The sequence below is a fragment of the Solenopsis invicta genome, chromosome 14 (genome assembly GCF_016802725.1).
Source record: "Solenopsis invicta isolate M01_SB chromosome 14, UNIL_Sinv_3.0, whole genome shotgun sequence".
Classification (NCBI taxonomy): Eukaryota; Metazoa; Arthropoda; class Insecta; order Hymenoptera; family Formicidae; genus Solenopsis; species Solenopsis invicta.
Window position 1 is genome coordinate 10,562,482 of NC_052677.1, and position 22,105 is coordinate 10,584,586.

The window sequence follows — 22,105 nt, forward strand, 5'->3', positions numbered from 1 at the left end:
CGACCGGCGCCGGCGGCGGGGCGCCGGTGCCGCCGCAGCCGCCGCCGCCGCCGCGGCCGCCGGGGCCCACCCGGGCCAGGCCGTCCTCGCCGCCGCCGCCGCCGCGGCGGCCGCGGCCCAAGCGGCGCCCCCACTTACTACCACCCTGCGGCCCCCGCTCCCCCGCCCCCGCCGCCAGCCCAGGATCCCGTCCAGCCGGACCGACCCATCGGTTACGGGGCCTTCGGCGTCGTCTGGTAAGTGCGAGTCTCTTTCTCTCTTTTTTTTCTCCCCCATTCTCAACTCTTTTCGCGAGCACGACCTTTTTCCGCGGCGAACAGCTGATTGCGCGCAAGCGACGATCGCGCTCCGTAAAATTTGCAGCTCCACGTTGACTGCCACATCAGAGGTATTGTTCCTATATGAATGATTTTTCCTTACGTTATACTTTTTACGTTCAAGAGTGCTGTGTCATTCGAATGCAAACGACACCAAAATTTCGAAAGCCTCGGCACAAAAAAGAAAAGAAAAGATTTTATGACAAAGTTATGAAAGAAAATGCATTTGGCTTCCTTCGGGAAAATTAAGTGTCATTCATGTATGAATGCCGTGGCAGTTTTAATAGGAATGCTTGGAGGAGAAAGAAATATGGCTCTGCAACTGACGGTAGACGTAAGACCGTAAAAAGTTAATTGATCAACGTTTTTAAATTCTTTACGATGTGGCATTGACGATGCGCGATGCTCGTCAAACGATCCGAGTCGTAAACCTGATTTAATTGGCTGTGCATATCACATACAGAATGGATGATCGAGATATTTGCAAAAGCAAGTGAGATTTTCGATGAATAAATGATGAAAGCTTTTCGCGGATAATTTATGATATCATTAATTTTTACTGATTAATGTAACAAATATATACGTATTTGAACGCACAATTGCGTGTTGTAATCGCACGCGCATTCGTAGGAAAAATTTCTGGCTTCTTCAATGCTATTATTCTTTTACGTATCATAAAATAAGATTGATATGAAGACAATCATAATTATCATTGGGAAAGAGACTATTCTTAAATGGAAAAATTCTCAAATCTGAAATAAAACGATCTTGGTGCTATCTCATTAATTTTCTCAGACAGATTTAGATTAGACAATGCAAATGCAGATAAATTATAATATTTTTGACTTATTCTTGACCGCAGATTGATTTGAGGAAAATTGAAGAGTGTTCTTTCTGATAAAATATTACGAATTTATTTACTTGATCCTAATAGCTTATTTACTTATAGTCTTAATTTCTTAATTGAAATATTCATGTAAATAAAATAAAGAAATAATTTTTATTCGAGTAATTTTTTTTTGCAGTTCTAGAAAATATCTACTGTAAGATTATTTTTATATTCAAGATAATCAAATTTTTTAATCCAAGAAAATAATTTAATATTAAGTTTAACAATATTAATTTATTTATAAAATCATTATTAAATAAAAAAAATGCAAAAATACACATGTAAGGTAATATGTCTCTATTTACTTAAAAGTTAATATTTTTACTTAAACAGAACAAATAAATGCTTGCACTGAAATATATGATTTTAAGAAAATGTACTATTTTTTTTTTCATTAAAAAAAAGGTTTCTATCAGTATAGGAATTGTAGACCTCATCTTAATATCATTTTATTTTCATATTGCACAAGGTTGCAATAAGATTAAGTACATCAAGAATATTTTTAGCCTTGTTATTAGAAATCTTTTCCGAGATGGCCTTTACAGCTTATTTCGATTTGGACAAAGAAAAACATTAATATCAAGTCAACAATTCATCGTTTTATATATAAGTAAGAATATAAAATCTTCTTGAAAGAATTCGATAATCTCAAACAGATATAATTTGCTTACACGAAGAAACAAATTTTCTTTACGTTAGCAAGAATGTCAATTTATCAAATTCCTACAAGACTTTATATTCTTGCTTTTATATGGAACAATGAATTATTGTCGATTTAATACTAATTTTTTTCTGTGTAAAAATCCCGAAGAAATCTCTCTCTCTTCACAAGAAAATGTATCATTATGTATCTGGCTGCGAGTTTTCCTGCCAAGTATCCCGGAAAATCGGTTATTTCGCGTCTCTATCGCTCTATCCGGTCGTTCCCAGAGCCCCCTCCTCCCCCCTCCTTTCCCGCTGCGGAAAAATTCGTCGTATTCTCGTAGTCGCCACGAATGCACGACGTATTTAGATAACGTTATCGCTCCAGCAAAGCCTCTGGGCGCGCGCAAGCGATGTCCCGGTAGAAAGTGGAGCGACGAGTTGCGGCAATCGCGATCGCCCGCGCGGGCGAGGTGTATACCGCTAGGTGAGAGCGAACTACGTCGAGGAAACTCGTTTGCCCTTTTCCACGCTTTAGCGAGCCACCGGCGGAGCTTCCGTTTTTCCCTCCGTGTTTCCTGTGCCGCGGAGCAAACGAAAACACCCGCGTGAAAAAGTCACGGTCGGCTACGACAGCGCGAGCTCGCGTCTCGCCGTTTGAAAAGCTTATTTTTGTATCTTCCTCTTTCTACCACTTCCACCTCCTCGCCCGCCTTTCTCTCCTTTCTCGCAGAAAATGACGATAAATCACACTTTAAGTGAAATCGAAATGGCGAGGCGTCACGCGGAAGCTTTTTGGAATAACTCGACGCTGTACGAAGCAGATAAACGTAATTGTAAGGTAGACAGATTTTATAGAATATACTTATTTTTGCGATAACGGCGTGAAATATGCGCGACATAAATATGCGACGGTATGTAAATTTTTATCCGTTATGTGCGTATTATGCGCTCGCATACATTCACGTTCAGATAATACGAAATTATTCTGTTACATCATTCTGTCGCGGGCCATTATCTTCTTTCTGCAACTTTCCTGCGACACACCGAAGAGGTACGATACTCTCAGTTCCTTTTTATTGGATCTATCGCTTAAAAAAAGAAAATGAAATAAAGTAAGGTCGAGTGGGCCACTCCATTTTTCCTTCGCTGATTATTTTGCTGAAAATGCGCGTTAAAAATGTAAAATACATCCGAAACAGAAAGAACGACGTCGATAACGTCGGATATTCCAATATTGGCACTTTATAACGAATGAATTAAATTCGCCGCGCGCTCTCTTTCACCACCGGCATGGAACTCGCGGAATGAAAGAGAAAAAAAAAAAATGGAGTTCGCGCTATAACAATATTTGTATAACGACACTGTCTATATTTATCGTGTACGGTCGGCAATATTTATGGCGGCGTTTTTTTCTTCCCGCAATCTTTCCCTACCTAGAGGAAAATATCGTGACTTTCCCCACGCTTTCCACGGAGACGCGGAAAAGCCTGACAGCTGCAGCTTCCCCTTCTCAGCGCGCGACGACGATCTTAAACACTTTTGTCATAGCGAAATACCGATGAGACGTTTTCAACCGCGTCTCCTGCTACGGGAAGCTGAGACGCTGTATTATTGTCGTGCGAAGTCGTTTATTTGATTTATCTACCCTTCAAGCAGCACACACCGCCATTCTACTCAATCTTGCATCCGAACGCGCGCGCCGTACTAGGTGTTCGCTTTAAAATGCCTTACCTTGTAAGACAGCGTTATGTGTCTAAATTGACAATAGGCTACATTGACTGCTCTGTTATGTAGAAAGTGTTTCAAAATTGATATTGGATTTCACTGACTGCATTGTTACGTAGGAAGTGTCTCTAAATTGACAATAAACGGGTTTCGAAGGCGTCCTTCGACAATTTCAGTATCGGCTTTGTGTTCAGGAGTCGACAAACTTTCTCTGCTGTAAGAGCCAGGTAATAAATATTTTAGGCTTCGTCAAGGCAGGCCGAAAGAACACATTCTACAAGAGGGAAAGAATTTCTTTTAACTAAAATATAAAAATCGTTCTTAACCCACGGGCCAGGCAAAAAAAAAGGGAAAGGTCCGTAGTTTGTCAAATAGCTTACAATTAGTCTTCTTCGAGTCCATTTTTCAAGTTTTTTTTCAATAATGCTGTAATATATGAATGTAATAAGTTACAGTTCTTGAAATCGAAAGAAAGGAATGTTTAGAAATTCTACACACTATGAGAAAAAATATTGCTGACTTTTAATAATAAATATTTGTTTGAATAAAGCTGCAACAAAGTATTTACCGAAAATAATTATTTAGTTGAAGAACCCATCCGCTAATTTAATTTAAATATTATTTCTTTTTATTGAGTAAATATTTCATTTCAACTATTCAAACAAATATTTATTAAAAGTTTGTAGTTTTTTCTCTCAGTGTACTAAATTTACTTGAACCTATACGTGGAAAGGTTTTGATGAAGTATCTAAAAATTCAATGAATAGACTACACAATTTTGTTACTTGTTTCAACTTCTAACATTTGCAAAAAGAAAGCCTGTTGTTTTCAGTCGTTCATTATCCAGAAGCTTTTGATGTCTTCGCACTTTTATTGAGGAAATAACTCGTTATAAATAACAGTATTTCGCAAAGAATGCGTCCTGGATTTTTATTCAATTAATAATGTCGTTTTAATCGTCTCTCGAATGAAGAGTAAATTTACTTGAATAATAGCATTATTTTCGATGCATCTCGCTGTATGACTACAGAATCGAAAGCTAAGAAACCTATTTCGGTGCGGTGAATCTGTTCGGCGTTCGTGCAGTATCAAAATCGAGCGCCGCGATCGATAGGCCACGAGAGCGTACGTCGGACTTCATCGATGGTCTTAATTAGAGGTTTATCCCTCTTTAATATCAGATAAGTTCTATCTCCAAACCGAGTGGATCGCCCGATGCACAAATAGACGAGGCTAAAGTACCCTGACCTTATTCCATCGCACTGACTTAGGAAAATACGGAGAGAAAAAAAGAACGAGCGAACGAACGAATTTCGCTAAAGATGCACTTTTAGCGTTTCTGCGAGTCGACACTTTTTCGACGCTCCTTACTAAGTATCGATTGTAAAGGTGATAAACTTTCAACGTTCTCCACTTTTATATCTTCGAAATATGACGTAAATATAAAAAAAAAAATTGTGTTTCACAAGAGTCTAAGATTACAGCAGATTGAAAAACACGATTCGAATGTTTGGTTACAGTGCATATAAATTTACATTTTTATTAACTGCTCAGTTACATTGCACTGTTTTTTATATGCTCTAATATAAGTTTCTTGTCGAATTTTTTAATCGTTTTATTATTGGTAATTACGCAGATTTCCTTTGAGACTGAGAAAAGAAATTCCTCTGGTAATTAACGAATTTTTCCAGATCTTTCCCAAAGTATCGCTAATCCATTACTGCTGATTTATATCTCGTATAATTTTAACTGATTACGGAATTTTCTCACGAAGTTTTTTTTACACCTACCACTAATATTTCTTCTGTACATTGACAGAAAAGTTGTTAAATTCTAATAAATATTTAATCAAATAGTACTAATAAAATATTTACCAAATGTAAATATATATTTATTTAGTACAAGAATCATTAATTTAATTAATTTAATTAATTAAATTTAATTGATTAAAAAATTTCAGAATCCTTTTTTTTAATGTAAAATACGCGTGAGATTTACTTGGCAAAATAAGTAATTTAACAAAAGACGGAGCGATTTAAAACTGAAAACACTGTGCTGAAAGACACGTTAATAATGTAATATAATCATGGTTCTTTTTGTCCTCGCCGTCGTCTCCGTTTCGCTGATACAGTCTTCCGATGCGCACGTGCATACTGTAATAATATACACACACACGCGGAGGGCAAGGTCCTAACATTGACTCCGAACAACGCTGTTGCAGTAAATTGCACGAGCTCGCCTCTCGTTCACCGCCAATACGTGTGCGACTCTTGAAGGTTTATTCGACGCAGCTAATGGAAATATCGATCCCGTATTCGTCGTAACCGAATCTTCGAATCGTATTTCAGTTTGTTACCGAGTCCCTTGACGTGGAAACACGAGAGTTTCACATATTTAAATCAGATTTGGGAGACGTAAAAAGTCGCTTTAGAAAAGATAGAGGCGTAAAAGAAGGGAAAATATCTTGAAACCGTGGCCGTGCACGTTTAGGATTGTTTACGACGCGATCTCGAGGCGCGCTTCGATGTATCGACGGACAATTATTGATTCTCGGGGCATCGCGACTTAATTGCGAACGCAGAATGCGCTCACGCGCCGTGCACGGGACGCATTAATTCTAACTTCGACGATACCGCGCCTCGAACTTGCGACAGGACTACCAGCTTCCTCGTCCTTTAGGAGCTTCCTTGCCCTCCATCGTGCATATTCATGTAAAGGTTAATCCGACAAGTTCTCCAATGGCCTCGGCAATTAATATCCATTTGCGCTGGAACGCGTAACGAGTCCGACGCGCAGATACCTTTTTTTCTTTCGTGTTACGCGCTAACATCTGGACGTTGGAATACACAAGGTGTCTCGAATAGAACACCGGCGTTACTTCTCAGCAGCAAGATCTTTGTAGAGATTTCGCCGAAGGCGACATCTTCTCGAGAAACTACGACTCGACACAATTCAAAATCTACATAGTTTAGGATTTGCGAAATATTTAGGGTGCTCTAGATACCTGAAATCGGCGAATTTAAAATGGTAATCCCCTTCCGAGCGATACTTCTAGTCCTTGCTGAAATTACTAGCGCGTACCGGTAATGAAAAGATCAAGAAGTTTATTTTATATCGGAGAAACTGATTCATCGATCTGCTCGAGTACGTAACACGTAATCGTCGATTTTTAATTGTTTATGATTAAATAAGGATTTTCAGAGAAGAAAGATTGTTAGTTCCTTTCGTGATTTAAACTCTAATGATTTAAAAATTTTAATCGGACAAAAAATTGTAATGATATATATTTGCATTCTTTTTCTGTTTCACGCTTTTGAAAAAAATAATTCTTGCATACGTAGGGCCACTGCACCAGTCAATGAACAAATACAAAATTGAGCTAGTCAGTGAGCATATAAATAAAATTTTAATATAATTACATTTTTAACTAAAAAAAAAATGTTATTTCAATAAAATCTTTATGAAAATCATTAGATTATAAAAAATACCATCACTTCGCAATTTATTATTTTAAAGTCTCATTATTTTAATACTTTTCTGAAATAGCCATTTACTGCGGATTGTTCCGCGACTGGTGCAGTGACCCTACTGTTTATCGAAATTTATTGAAAGCTCTAAACGTCTAGAGGCGCGTAAAACCGACACACCGTGTATAGTTAACCCGATGCATTCCTGGAGCGTATACGCGATGGCGACTGGTACTGCTGGTGCTCACAGGTGCAAGAAACACGAAACCATCTTCATCGCGTGCCGTGCGCGATCGCGTTTCTGTAAATTAGAGTCAATGTTAGAGTCGCCGGGGGAGAGAGAAAAAGGGGGAGAGAGAGACGGAAATGATCTTTTTGCGTTCCGAATTGATTAGCTCGAAGGAATCCCACCTCTTCGCGTTGCCCCCCCCCCCTCCTTTCCCGACAAAACCGCGAAGATCCGTATTAATCGCGAGAATAATCCAAACTAATCGGGGAACGTGTCAATCACACGGAGACGAGATTGAGGAATTAGCATCTAAATGTTATATCAGTTTAAATATGTAGCGAAGAGTTCGTTAATCATTAGTTTACAATTAGAGGAACGTCGCCAATTATAGAAATTAGATAGTTTATTGAGGATTCTGTACACACCCAGAGAAAAGTTTCGAGTAAAAAAAAAATTGTTTGAATTAAAAAAATTTGAGCCTTGTTATACGGTAAAAAAAAAACTTGCTTTGATTTGAAGAACACTTTTGATTGGTCCTTTTATTAGAATTAAAAATATAGTTTGACCGTGCAACGCGCATCTTTTTTTTAAATGAAAGAAATATATCTTTAAAGCCAGAACAAGTAAATTATTTCTTACATTTCTGTCAGTACTTTCTTCGAATTAAGTTATTTGTTTAAATTGAAGAAATAATTTTAATAATTTTATTTCATTTGCTTTAAAAAAAAAGTTAATAACGTCATTTCTTGAAGTCAAATAAATTTTTATTTTCCTCAAAGGTATTTTCACTTTAATTAAAAAAACAAAAAAAATAGGTTAAAGAAACAATTTCATCAATTTAAACACAATTTTTTTCCGAGTGCACACAGAATAAATAAAGCATCGCGTATTCTTTATCACTTTACTATCAAATAAAGAAAATACTTGATACATATCGAGATAAAATCTTTTGGGAGCCAGCGATCCGTAGCACAAGTCGACGCAAATAATTAATATACATTACAAAGGGATACAAGAGCGTGTCTGCGCTGTACTATCGAGATATCGGTCGCGCGGGTGTCTCTCTATTCATAGCTAGTCAATCGAACTTTCATATCATAACGCGTGACAGCGAAGAGTGCTTTTTCGCGTGCGCGAAAAAGCAGAAAAAGCGTCGGGCGGAAACCGCGGTACCGAAAGCACCGCGGTTACGTTTTTCCGCGATCGAGTTCGCGACCGGCGTCGCGCCGATTGAATCTCGATAGCGGAACACGCTATTCGCGTAAAGGCCCGCTGACGTGACGTGTAACGGATGGTGGACGGTAAAGCGCATGCATTCGGCATCTCGTTTACGCGCTTAAAAACGTTCCTCCCTTCCGGCCGGACGTGAAATCGCCGCCTTGATACCCGGGCACTGATAACATCAGCCTGACTGAGGATGCCACACTGTTAACACTTTCGTTTTCGTGATTTTAGACGTAAAAGAATCAAGAAAGTCCTATCTGTGTGTGTGTGTGTGTGTGTGTGCGCGCGTGTGTGTGCATTTTCACAAAATAAAAAATTGTTAGTGAAAAAGTACGTTTTCTTAAAACCATAAATTTCAATACAATCATTTCTTTGTCCTGTTTAAGTAAAAATATTCACTTTTAAGTAAACAGAGACTTATTACCTTTTACACAAGTATGTAAGCATTTTTTAAATATTTAAATAATGATTTTACAAATAAATTAATAATATTATTAAATTTAATTAGACTGTATTCTTAGATTTAAAAAATCTGCTTATCTTGAATATAAAAATAGTCTAACAGTAAATACTTTCTAGAAGTGCAAGAAAAAGTTACTCGAATTTTCATTCTTCAGTTTATTTACATAAATATTTCAATTTTTGAACTCGACTGCAAGTAAATATGCTATTGGGATCCAGCGAGTAAATAATTTTTTTGTTATAAGATATTTTTTCTCTCAGTGCAGCAAATTTTCCTCTATATATGTATGCAAATGCATAGAAAAAGAATTAGTATGAAATGAACAATTCATTGTTTCATATATAAGCAAGAATATATCAAATCTTAAAAGAATTTGATAATCTTAATCTGACACAATTTGCTTACATGAAGAAACAAAATTTCTTCATGCAAGCAAATTATGTCAGTTTATCTTTCTACGAGGTTTTATAATTCTTGCTTATATATATGAATCGATTTGATAGAAATTTTTTTCTGTTTACGTTTTACAAACTTGTGTCACTCATTAGATAACAACGTTCGCAAAATGAGAACATCCTACGTATACAATACGCAAGAGACAATTGTCCAACATAATTTTCATCTCTTTCCGTCTGTAACGTCTGCTTCGCATTACTTTATTTCAGTACGTAGAAGAAATTAGAGAGGGCTGGTCACACATACACACGCGCACACATATTTTACCGCTGCTAATTATACGAATGGCGTTATCGAAGCGTGAGCGATAAAACGGCAGCGGGGGTTAACGTCAACCCCCGGTCGGCGCGTATCGGGGTTAATTTTAACCGGGCGACCGGACGACGGCGGGCCGCAGGTGGGCCTTACACCAACCCGCGTACCCGAGCCAGCTGCCGCCAAGCAGGTGATGCCGCAGCTGCCGGCGAGCACGTCCTCGTCGGATCCCCCACTCGTCTCCTGGACCACTCTCGTCCTGGATCGATCGATGGTCTCTCTGCCAGAAAAAGTAGCGCCGGCGAACGAAAACCCCGTGCGATCGATCGCGGAACGCGCGCTCCCTTTAATTGCTTCGCCTCTTCCAGATGTCGACGTGCTTTAATCGCAATATATTACGAATATATTTCCTTTTCTCGGCGTTATTCAAAATGAAACGCATAAATGTTCAACCATATAAATTCAAATGTATGGAGAAAATATAAATATTATAAATATTATCTGAGAAATATATATAATTTTTTCTACACATCTATAAAGAAGTAAAACCAAAATGTATAACATTATTTCTTTTTTATACATTTTTTTTGCTGTATTGACTTTTTATGACTTATTATAAAACTGATAAATATATATTTACATTTAGTAAATATTTCGTTAGTACAATTCGAATAAATATTATTTAAATTTAGTAATTTTTCTCTCAGTGTAATTACTTTGATAGTCCAACATCAAATTATTTTCCGATCATTATCTAAACTTTTAGATTAGTGAAAATAGTTTTTTTCCCTGTAAAACGTAAAAGTAAAACCGTAAAAGGAAACTCGCTATTTAATTAATTAATGAGAAAAAAATTAACAAAAATCAAATTGCAATGGAATCGTTATTGAAAGTCTCAGCGGGAGAACATAATAATTCAAAAAATTTAATAAAACATAGTTACAGTTAAATCGTCGGCGTGGAGAGTCGTGCAAAAAACGTATTATCAAGGGATGGATTCTGAAGAGCATTTGGCAGCGGATATCACGGTAAAAGCGCGAAAAAACGCGCGTTCGGTTTTCACGAGCGCGATGATCGTTTGATCAGGAAGATTTAATATCGGAATTCGGACACGGCGCCGGTCGCCGCCGCGCTTTCGCGGTCGCCGTTATGAGCGCGGTTCAATCCGGGAAACGCATTGAATTAGAGCCCATCGTCTCGCTGGCAAGCGAAAAAAATTCAATTTTACGCTCGCTCTCCGCTCTCTCCGCTGGTAAGCGCGGCGGCGGACTGATACGGACGCGTCGCACGCGATTCGGTAATCCTGGGCGCGGCGAAAATGTTCGCCGAGCTCTGGAGACGAACGCGGTATAACTCGCTTAATCGCCCCGAATACATAAATAAAAAAAAAGAAGACGAAATAAAAAGCGGTGAGAAAATACAAATATTTTTCCAACGTGGAGGCATATCGAGCGATGAGGCTCTCGTTTCGAGCCGTCTCGATACGATTTCGCGCGGATACGACACCGGCTTGCCTGCAGTATTATAGACGAAACGAATCGAATAATAGAGAAGCCGCTGATACCGAGAACGACGATAATTAGCGGTATTGAAGGATATTAACGGCGTGAAGCAAACGATACAATTATGTATAAGTGTGATACTTTTATAGGCTCTCGTTATTTCTGAAGCCTGGCTCGAATTTCGCGTACATTCATAATCTGTTTGCGATATCACACACTTCATGTTTCCGATTTCCTCATTCACGATTGTTATTTTCATTATTATGATTATTATATCCGTTTAATATAATTTAATATAATAGGAAGATATATATGTTACATTTCCGTGGAGGACATCGTATTTTGTATTTACATTTATCATCGTCTACGAGGTCTCGTGGAAATGAACGTGGTTCGAAATTTTAGTCCCATTTTCGACCTCAATTCCACCTTTTACCGCATATTTTGATACTTTAAACACCCTCAAATAGACCTCTTTTGACACCTTAAACTCTCAAATGGACCTCTTTTGAATCTATTACGGTTTTTTGTGAAGGGCTCAGAAAGGATTTTAAGAGGTCGAAAATAAATTCTCTTTTGTGAACATCGATGTGGGAAATTTTCCGATAACTGCCATTTTGAGGCCCAAGGTAGAAACACGCATAGCTCTAATTTAGGTCGAAAATTTTGGTTCGTATATCTGCCTTGTAACTCGACAGCGCCGACGCGGTCGCAACGGGGCCCTTTGATTTCCCGCTCTTTTTCCCTTTATTTTTTTCCCGCCTTTCGCCCTGCGATTCGAAAAGTGAAAGTACTCGTCGAAATGTATTGTCGCCGTAAAACGGTCGTTTCTGCCGCGATACATTGTGCTCGGTTAATGGAAAAAAAAACCTCACAATTTCGAAAACAAAACGCGCGCGTCGATATCGGCCAATTGCGGTACACACATGTCCGCAAATTCGGTAACGCAGCGATTCGATTTCGATCATTGCGATGTTCTGTTCGTCGTCGACGAAGGAAAAGGCGATACGACTCTAAACAAGATATCCGAAACCCGATGAAAAACGCTGCTGCGGCAACGGATACGCGTCGATAAATCCGGCCAGTAATCCCCGAATTTATTCCGGAAATACGAAATACTTTATGCAAAAATGTGTTTTTTTTTTCTCTTTTCACCGAGTTACGGCGAGGTCTCTCTATGAAGTTGAGAAATTTATGCATGTTATTATATAATTAGAAAGTCCAGGATAGATTTAATTTGGAGAACCGTACACATGATGTTGTAAAGTAAATTCTCTCTCGCTCGTCCTTGAATCCCCATAATTCCCAAACTTTTGACCTTCAAGAAAAAAATTATTTCAGGCCAGAAGCTCGAGAATCTCGTTTTCGCACGATACTTTATATTTCGAGGGAGTAACCACTAGCTAAAATGTTGTCCCACGAATTACATGATTTCATTTGATTTCATATGATTAATAATCAATAATTCTTTGTGATTGCAAATATGTAATTATTAGATTTCTTGTGATTAAAAGAATGATGATTTTATTTGACTAGAAACACCATTATTTTCTAATTTCTTTCAAATACAATTAAATTGAGGGTTAACCGCTCGGAAAATAGATATATTCAAGGCTTTATTGGGATTCATAAAATAATTGATAAAAGATTTTTCTAATAAAAGGGTCATAGAAATGTTTTATAATCTCTTTTTTAAAGACAACATGAAAAATTGATTACAAAAGCCAAAAGCTTGTACCGATTTCATTAAATTTTATGATAGTCATACATGATTTCATCATAAAATTCATGATGATCACACATGATTTCGAATGATTACACAGAAATCCAAAGTGATTTCGAATGATTTACATATTTCTGATGATTTTATTATAATTTCTGATAATTCATCTGACTTTATGACTGTATCTAATTGCAAAATGATTATATGAGGATTTTGTAAAGATTTCATAATGATTTCAGAGAAAACTGTCCCACGATTACATTAAGGTCATTAAGTGGCTACCCCTCGTTAAATATATCTAATTTAAATTCTTGGAATCATCAATATATCAAATATCGTTCGCAATCTCTTTTACATGAATTTTCACAGTAACTCCTATTCTCGCGCGAACTTTTCGCCTCGTCTGCGCCCGAGATCTCGGCGAGAATTCGCGGCGACAAGGCTGATACGATAATAAATCGCCGTTATTCGCATAATCGAGCACGTTCCACGACAGCTCTGTAAAATATTCGCGGCCTGCTCTTCGTCCCACCTCCTTCCACCTTCCGGTCGTCTTCTCAACACTTCGCTCGTCACATTCGACGTCGCTGGCTGGCTGGCCTGTCGGGTCTGGACGACCTACCTGCCGCGTCGGCGGTGACCTTGACGCAGCGACCGACTAGTGCGGCGTCTCTGCGAGATAAATGCTCGCTCCCGCGTTCCATAATCTCGCCGTAAAAGGGACACAGAACGAAATGGGGTCGGGTCCGCGAGGAGCGGGAGCGACTCGCGCCGCGTCGTCTACTCGCAGGTGCAAGACGCGTAGATTGCAGGTGCGATGCGAAGAGCTCGCGAAGAGATCCACCTGCATCTGCGAGGAGTTTGCGCGATCGCGATGGACGCGCGTCACGCGGAACTTTCGCACGACTCGCTCGAAAGCGTCGTGAAGAATACACGGAGCAACGGCGGGCGCCCTTTGAGAGAGTAATATTAGAATTTACATCGCAAAGCAAACTGTTCGGAGAGCATTAACGTTAACATTTAGATTGGAATATTCAGGTCTTCTTTTTGCGAGGATATGTTGTATATCCTCCTCCGTAGAGACATGCAGCTGGCGCGCGTTCTTGGATGTGGAACGCTAAATATCCGAAAATGGGGATAAAAGGGGGTAAAGCCGCGGCAAGAGCTTGGACAAGCGAGCTCTAATAAAGAGCGAGAGCGAGAGCGAAGCTCTCTTGCGACCTCTCTCTCTCTCTCTCTCTCTTTCTTTCTCGTTGCTGCGCGATTGTGCAGGTTATTTGCGGACGGTGGGAGCACAACAAGAGCGGAGAGGCCACAGCTCCGTTTCGCACACATTGTGTGTCCCTCGACAGGCTGTACAGGGTGCGCCTGTAATTCAGTGCACTGTGAATCAGTTGCAAACGCGAGCCTCACGAACAATCGTCTCGTTCGTGACTTAGAAGTAACAACTGATTAATCATGTATCGTAATTCAATAATTCGCGAAGCGGACAAGCTGCATGGAACTGAGGTGGGGGAAAGGTTTCGAAGGAACTTCCAATATCTCGTACTTAGCGAATTTCGAAGAAAATCCGCTTTCCAAGAAGAGTTGCGAAATTTCCCATGTTAAATTGATGTCTTTCGGAAGGCAGCCTCTTAAAAGAAAATTACTTGGATATGAAGCTGAATTCGAGTCGCGCATTAATTTGATTTTTTTTTTTTTTTTTTTCGACGTCACGCTCGCGGATTCGAATCGAGTGTTAATTTAATTCGAAAGAATTGAGATTCTCATCTGCGACGTCGGCCGCGGTATCGTCATAGCGCAATTTAGAATCGATTTCACAAATCCCACCGTATATATGTTGTGTGCACAAGGAGGGAAAAGCGAGCCGCGTCGGAAGCAATACCGTGACGGCCACTGGCCTTCTTCGCCGCTCTTTATTTCTTCACGACGACTCTTAGCTCCTTGATCTTTCTCTTTGTCCTCTCTTGACTGCAGGAACACCCCGAACTTCCAATTCATTCTTCACGGTCAAAGCATCTTTCTCGGCTTGCCGACATATAACTTTACAAAACTATTTCGCATAATCTATTACCGTAATCACTTTCTAATTTGTGAAATATGCTCAAGGATATATATATATATAAAAGCAATAAAATTTTTTTGTGTTTTAAAAACCTTTTTTTTATCGTGTATTCGTATTATATCTTTTATGATTTTAGCTGAGAGAGAACTTTTGCTGAGTTTAAAGTTAAATTTTATATTTACCTCTATCGTCTATTAATTTTTTGTTTTTGAAATTATAATAGATAATCGAAACTCAATAAAAAGATAATGTCGAAATCTTATCTACGATGTGCATTTTTTTTTTGTTCAGTGTGATTTCTTTTTTTCTTAGTTTTGATAAGAGTTACCATTGAATATTTCACAAAGTAGAGCATTTTCGCATTCAAGTCGAGTCTCGAACGAACGGAAAAGAAGCTAGGCCGCTGCTTCGACTCTGTGGGGGCTCTCTCTTTCTTCCTTCTCCCCTCCGCCTTCTTCCTCTCTCTATTTTACTGCTGGTCTCTAGTCTAATCTTGAAACCGTGAGAAACGAGAGTAGTATCGCGGTCCTTCACTTTCGATCGAGATCATGAAACGAAAGCTTGCAAATTATATATCTGCATGGATTATACATGTGGATATTTCAAAATTACCTGAAAATGTGAGACACCCACGTTACAATTTTCTTTTTTAATAAAGATAAGAAGTACATCTCTCAAGTAAAACTACACGAAAAATTATAGTATTCCAAATAATGAGCAATAATGTTATTACTCTAATTATTCTGTCATTTGATTTTTAGTAATAATATTTAATTAATATTTGGAATATATTGTGAAATATTTTTCTATATACGAAAGCTTTTCGCGTTCCCGGCGAGCTCTCTGCATTCGATGGACAAAATTAGCCACCGGCAGACGCAGTTTTGCGAAAGTGCGCCTATGCGATTCCGCGAATCCTTCGGGTCGAAACGTCGCGGTCGACGTCGACGTCGGCGTCGGCATCGGTGGCGGCGGTGGCGGCTCGTTACCCTCGCCGTCGACGACGCCGCCCCCGGCGTCGCGACGCTCATCGATTCCAGGGGCCCCGCCCCTTCCAGCAGCCGTGCCATCCAGTGACGTCACTGGAGCGCCCCGGCGCCCCATCGCTGCTGCGGTCGCCGATACCTCCCCCTCTCCCCCTCCCCTCCCCCTTTGGAACGCACGCCGGAACCGAATTATCGCTATAATGGATGGAAAGAGAGTCGCCAAATTACAAAATAGTTACGCCATCGAGTAACCAAGTATTGATTTACGTTGGAAACAACTGGTTGACTATCTAATTTAATTATTAGCTACGGCATACGTGCCGGTGTTGGGAGCGTAACGCGAAACAGTGTCCTTTCTCTCTTTCCATGGATTTTCCCAGCGAAATCGACTCTGTCGCGTCGCGAACTGAAATTTGTACGCTCAGTGTATCATGTATCACGTATGTCCCATATCGAAAAAAGCTGTGTACAATTTTTGCACGAAACAAAACTGCGGCTTTCCCACGTCCCTTCCATATTATAAATCTTTCACCTTTCAGATACAATTAGTTAATAGGAAAGTTTATCGACAGCAGAGGATCGACCTGCGCGTAGACATATATTTTTGCTGAGAGAGAGAGAGAGAGAGAGAGAGAGAGAGAGAGAGAGAGAGAGAGAAGACAAGACAATGTGCCTAGGAAGCGCGCAGCAAAATAGACTGAGCTCATTGTACCTAATCTCCTTGATGTATTTCGACCACGTCAGGCGCCAGAAACCATGAAACACACCTACCTATCTGCCTGTCTACGTCTCTCCCCTCCCTCCCGCGCCCTCCCTTCACCCTGGACCGCAGTCTGATCTGCGACGGCTCGATAATCGCGAGTGCATAATGCACCTAATTGCTAATCAAAGGTCCCGCGCCGGCGCTATATGTATGTATATATGTACATACATGCGTACATGTACACACATACCGCGGTCCCATAGACGTGTGCCGCAGACCTAATATCAACAGTATAGAGACGCTGTACAGGGTGCTCCGCGATGCAGCCGCGGAGGATGTCTTTGAGGCGATCCGGCAACTGTTCGCCGGCTGATTGGGTAAACTGGGCTTTGAGACGGCCGGCGTGCGTACATTATCAATCAAGACGCACGAATTAGCAATGCAATTTCACGAGCGAGCGCTCGTGAGCATTCCTCTCGCATCTCGAGCGTCCCGTAAACGATTCTTCTTATCGAATGCTCGTGTGGAAGTTGCGAAGCGGTGAACAAAAGCCCGGGACATTCTTGTGAAAGATAAAACTTTCAAGGAGCCACGGAGCCGCTCTGTGTAAAATAAAAATCTCAACACGAGCCGAGGAATACATAAAATATAATACCGAGAATAATTCAAGTTTTAATCGAATTGCTGAAAGTGAAAATTTTATTAAATCGGATGTCACGTTTACGTAAATTGAAAAGACAGTCCAAAGAAAAAAAAAATCCTCAAAAAATATTCTGCGTAATGTAGAAGCGCGCTGACTTCATTATTGTTACATTAATAATGTAATATACCATGACAATATAATAAGCCGTTGATCGTTAGTTATCATCACTATATTCGTACAAGGTGCTCACTCATTTTGTCGTTAGTTATTCGCGCTACTCCTTTTTCCTTTATCGCTACTCCCTTTTTTTTCCCCCTCGGTCGTCGCTGCACTAATTCGCCGTTTACACGCGCGGCTATTAATTCTACTCGCGCACAACCACCGGCTGGCGTTTAATATCGTCCCGAACTTAAGCCGCGGCTTCATTAACTCTGAAACAGTGCGCATTTTTTACTCGACCGTAAGCGCGGCAGTCGCGGATGAAAAGTTCGCTCCAAGAAGAAAGTTATTTAATGCCCGTTCGATGGTGCGTTGTGCTTTAACGTGTAATTCGGGATAACACGAAAACGATGACATGTAGATCGCTGCATGAATTTCGATGTTACTCTGCACTCTCGTGTTTCATACTTTTTCACTGCAATATCAAAGTCAGTAAAAAGTCACAGCGGTATCTAAATCATATTCCAAAAATTAAAACAGTTTTGCTAAAGTATCCAAAAATTCAGTTGGATACGGATGTTGGATTCTCAAACTGAATTGCCGCGATGTCAAAATTTTTTTCAGCATCGCTCATCATGCTTCAACATCCGTCACAATCATTTTGATGGTCCAATCGAATTATTTTCAGATCTGTATCCAGCTAAATATTTAGATGCTTGAACAAAATCCTCTTTTTTTTCGTGTAATTCTGCCACATTCAAAGAATCATTTTGAAAATTCAAGAACACGCGAAAGATACTTTTTTTTATCATTATTTACAGCGTTGTGCGTACAATTAACTTTATCACATATAATCTTTAGTTCTCTATATACAATTTATTACATAATTCTTCTTCTGCGCTTACAAATGTGGATTAATAGAGTAGACTTAGAGCGACGTTCGTTCATTTGCATGTATGCAACGCCGTTTGCGTCGCCGCGTTTATTTCTGGACTTAGAATGTATATCGAGAGGGTGGCGTTGAGGACGGGAGAGGGCGCGAGGGAAAAAGCAAGAGAGATAGCAGCCACCTTTTCCAAGCTTCCCCTCTTCTCGGCCATCTAAAGTCGGAATCAATTTCTTCGACGCCACCTGCGCCGCGCACCGTCGCCTGGAATTATTTCGTTGGGGTGCCACGGGAGATTGAGAAAGGGGAGACAGGGGTGATTCCAGACGCCCCCCGGCTAATCCAGAAAAATTATGCGGATCGGTGCGAGAGGCGACGAGCAAATCCGGAAATTCAGACGTTCCTTCAGCGGAAGAGACACCTCAGCAAATTTTCGATACTTCTCAATTTCGTTGCTTCACGTTTCCTTTAAATCACGAACGCGCGCAACGATGACTCATCACCTAACGCCGGCTTACAATCGATCGACTTGATTAACAATCTGGACTCGATCCTATCGTACGATCGTTGCATCTAGATAAATCAGCCTCTTAGTCGAGCCATCCGCACTTGCGCGCGTACATACGCGGTAGCGCGAAAAAGGACGAAAAAACAAAAAAAAGGAAAAAACGGCGCCACTCGCGATAATTAGCCCCATACTTTTCGACTACCCGGTGTGCGGCGCGGTGCATAATAACGACGCGGTGTATAGTCCGGTCCGGATGGTAATGCGTATATAAATCACAGCGATATCAGAACGCCGGCTTGTTTCACGTGCTGCGCCAACCGAGATGCATTGCACCCGCGGCGGAAGGCGGGATACGCTGCTCTGCAACCGGCGCGGGTGGTGAGGGAAGGTACATGGGTGGGTGCGACTGTTTATGCTTGCCGAAGAGAGGAAACCGCGGCCTCCTCTCGATGGTATTCGACCAGCGTTGACCGGATCTTAATGAAGACGCACGTTCAATTACCGTTCATTCGGAATTGTCGCAACCGGTGACACCCTATAGGACGAAAATGCGAGTAATGGTCGCGTTCCGGTGCGCTGCGAAGGAGTTAAATTTCAGCGAGCAGCATGGCGCGGATGTATATGGGAACGGAAGAAAAATGCGGGAGGCAAATGCGATTTCGACGAGATTCGCGAGTAACTTCGTCTACTCGATCCTCCGGCAATTTTCGAGTCAAGCTGCCCGCTTTAAACGTATCGGAAAGGCATACGTTGTAATTTCGACATCTCTTGTATAATTTAGGGATGTTCCGGCTATACAGGACGAGCTGAAAGCTGTTGAAATTTGAAAACTGAAGATCTCTTTGAGTTTATTATTATTTGTTTTTTGTTTCTAATCAACAATACAAGATTTTGGTCGCGAAGAGGAAAACAATGAAAACTCTTTTTCATAATGCAGCGAAAATTAATATATTTTGCTGCAGATTTAAATAAATAACTTCTAAACGAGTGAGTGGATCTGAATGAATTTTTGCACGAATATTTATCAGAGTTTTATTAGTATATGTAAAAATCTCGGTAAAAATATTTTAAATTTAATTAATAACGCTGCTTCCCCATCAAATTTGCAAATAAGCACTGCAAAAACGCGATTTTACATCAGAATCAAGAGTAAACAAAAAAATTAAACAACCAATTTTAAATCAATGAGACCGACTCGCGCTCGCAACACACGCATACACATACTCAAACGTAATACTAACAATAAGAATGTTCCATGAAATTTTGACATTTTCGAGATAACGTTTTGAGATGTGACGATACATCCTTAAGGATCGCGAGAGTTAATTCCGAAGTTACGCGCGTAATTCGTAATTTAATTTTCGCATCGGAGATGAGCCATCTCGTATAATTAATGAAAATGAACTCTCTCCGAATCCAGCTCGGGCCGAGCCGCAGGCTCTGGAAATTTATCGCTCTTGTCACTCCGACTGTTTTGTCTGTCTCTAGCTCGCATTGTCAATGTTAATCGGGCTTATTGTTCGTTCCGTGGCAAATTGTATCTCGGCGCGCGGAAGCCCGGCAACCCTAAACTCCGCGATCGAACTCGCGCCCCCCTCCCCCGCCCCATCCTCTTCATCTCCCCGCGGGAGACCCGCACCGCCGTAATACAACGCCCGCCCACCCCCTGCCACCCTCCGGTCGCTTACCGGAGCCGCTTCTCTCACGCACGATCGCCACTCGCGGCTATTTTGTGCGTGCACCCGGTATATTACGTTCTCACCCTTAATACACTTACGCGTGCACAAAGAGTTCCTCGCTCTTTGTGACCCTCGCCCGCCCCCCCCCTTCCCCTCGTGATTTCCACGGGGGTAATATTCTCCGCTCTGAAAGCGACCCCTCTTTCGAGGACGAAGGCGCGGGTAGGGAATCGCAGGCAGGGGAAGGGGGGGATCGTTTCGATTCTCGCCTGGCGTTCGATACGGATGGCCACGAAACGAAATTTCGATTCGGTGTCGGGATCAAAGAGGATTTGTAGTGCGGACGTTGCACACGGACGGATATTAACGGTATGAAATGCCCGACGTGTGTTTGTTCAACCTTCAAATGCATCATGCATTCCGAGACCGGCGCAACAAAATAATTAAATTTATTAGGCCGGCGAGAACGTAAAAAAAAAAAGCGAACACTTTTATTTATTCGACTCATTGATAAACTTGGGCTCAAAAGTTTATAAAAAAAAAGAAAAAAAATTACGTTTACGCATTCAAATAATCAAGTTAGGTTTAAATAATACGAGGGAATTGAGCAAATGTATATTTTTCCGTTAGAAATCGATTTTTTAATTTAAAAAAAAATCAAGTTCTTCAAATGTATCTTCGCAGACGAAGGTTTAGTGGCTTGGATGAGAAGAGCGGGAATACTAATCCATCAATTGTGACGAACGTTATGATATCCGGTCTACTTGAAGCGCTATTTATTTCAGCGGCTTCCGCAGAAGCGGCGAAAGATTATATCCCAGCGTGATAAACGTTCGTGGCCATATAACTTCGCGTTAGCGTTTTACGAGGAACGCGCTCGCTCTCGCGTTTTATCGTGCCACAGCATCGGTGTCGCGATCATATATTTATCAATGCGAAATTACGCCGGGCGATATTTGCCCGAAAAAAAATTGCGATTCGAAGGCGAAAGAGTCCGCCGGAGGAGCGACGAGAGGCCGAGAGATGAAGAAATACATAATAGACGTAATAACAAGTAATGAAAACCTATTTTCGTATCGAGGTCCCCTCTCTTGAGCTCAGCGCTCGCATTCCTCGGCTTTCAATCTGGTAATAGGAAAACGGGGGCGAAGTATCACGGGGTCACAGGTAGCGTACACAGGTAGCAGGCAACCCGCGGTCCCCTTCTCGGAACCCGAGAGAGGTGGGTGCGAGGGTGGGTCCTTGCATGTGGTCGCAGCTAGTGGCGAGAACATCTGCTGAAACCTGACGATCGCCAGCTGGTGCTCGAGGATCTCGAGATCCTGCCGGTCGATCGCGATCGGAAAAACCTTGCCTCTCAAACGAGGACGTTCACCCCAAGACCTTGCACGTACCAAATGTGGAATTCACTCGTAGCCGCGTGCAACTTACATTATTAGATTATATTATATATTAATTAGTTATCGACATAAGAGGATAAGATTGCCGATATCGCACCATCTCGCGCATAAATTCACCCACGATACTTATACATTCTTTATGGGATCATTTGAGAACTACGTAACATCATCCTTTATTAAA

At 40.8% G+C, this 22,105-nt stretch overlaps 1 protein-coding gene across 1 annotated transcript in view; it reads left to right on the top strand.

The window, feature by feature from the left end:
- The window catches only part of LOC105201288 (serine/threonine-protein kinase NLK), a 99,195-nt gene that overhangs the window by 1,771 nt on the left and 75,319 nt on the right, over positions 1-22,105 (top strand). Inside the window, 2 exon segments of the mRNA XM_011169254.3 lie at positions 2-131; positions 134-236. Of these exon segments, the coding sequence (XP_011167556.3) occupies positions 2-131; positions 134-236 (233 nt within the window).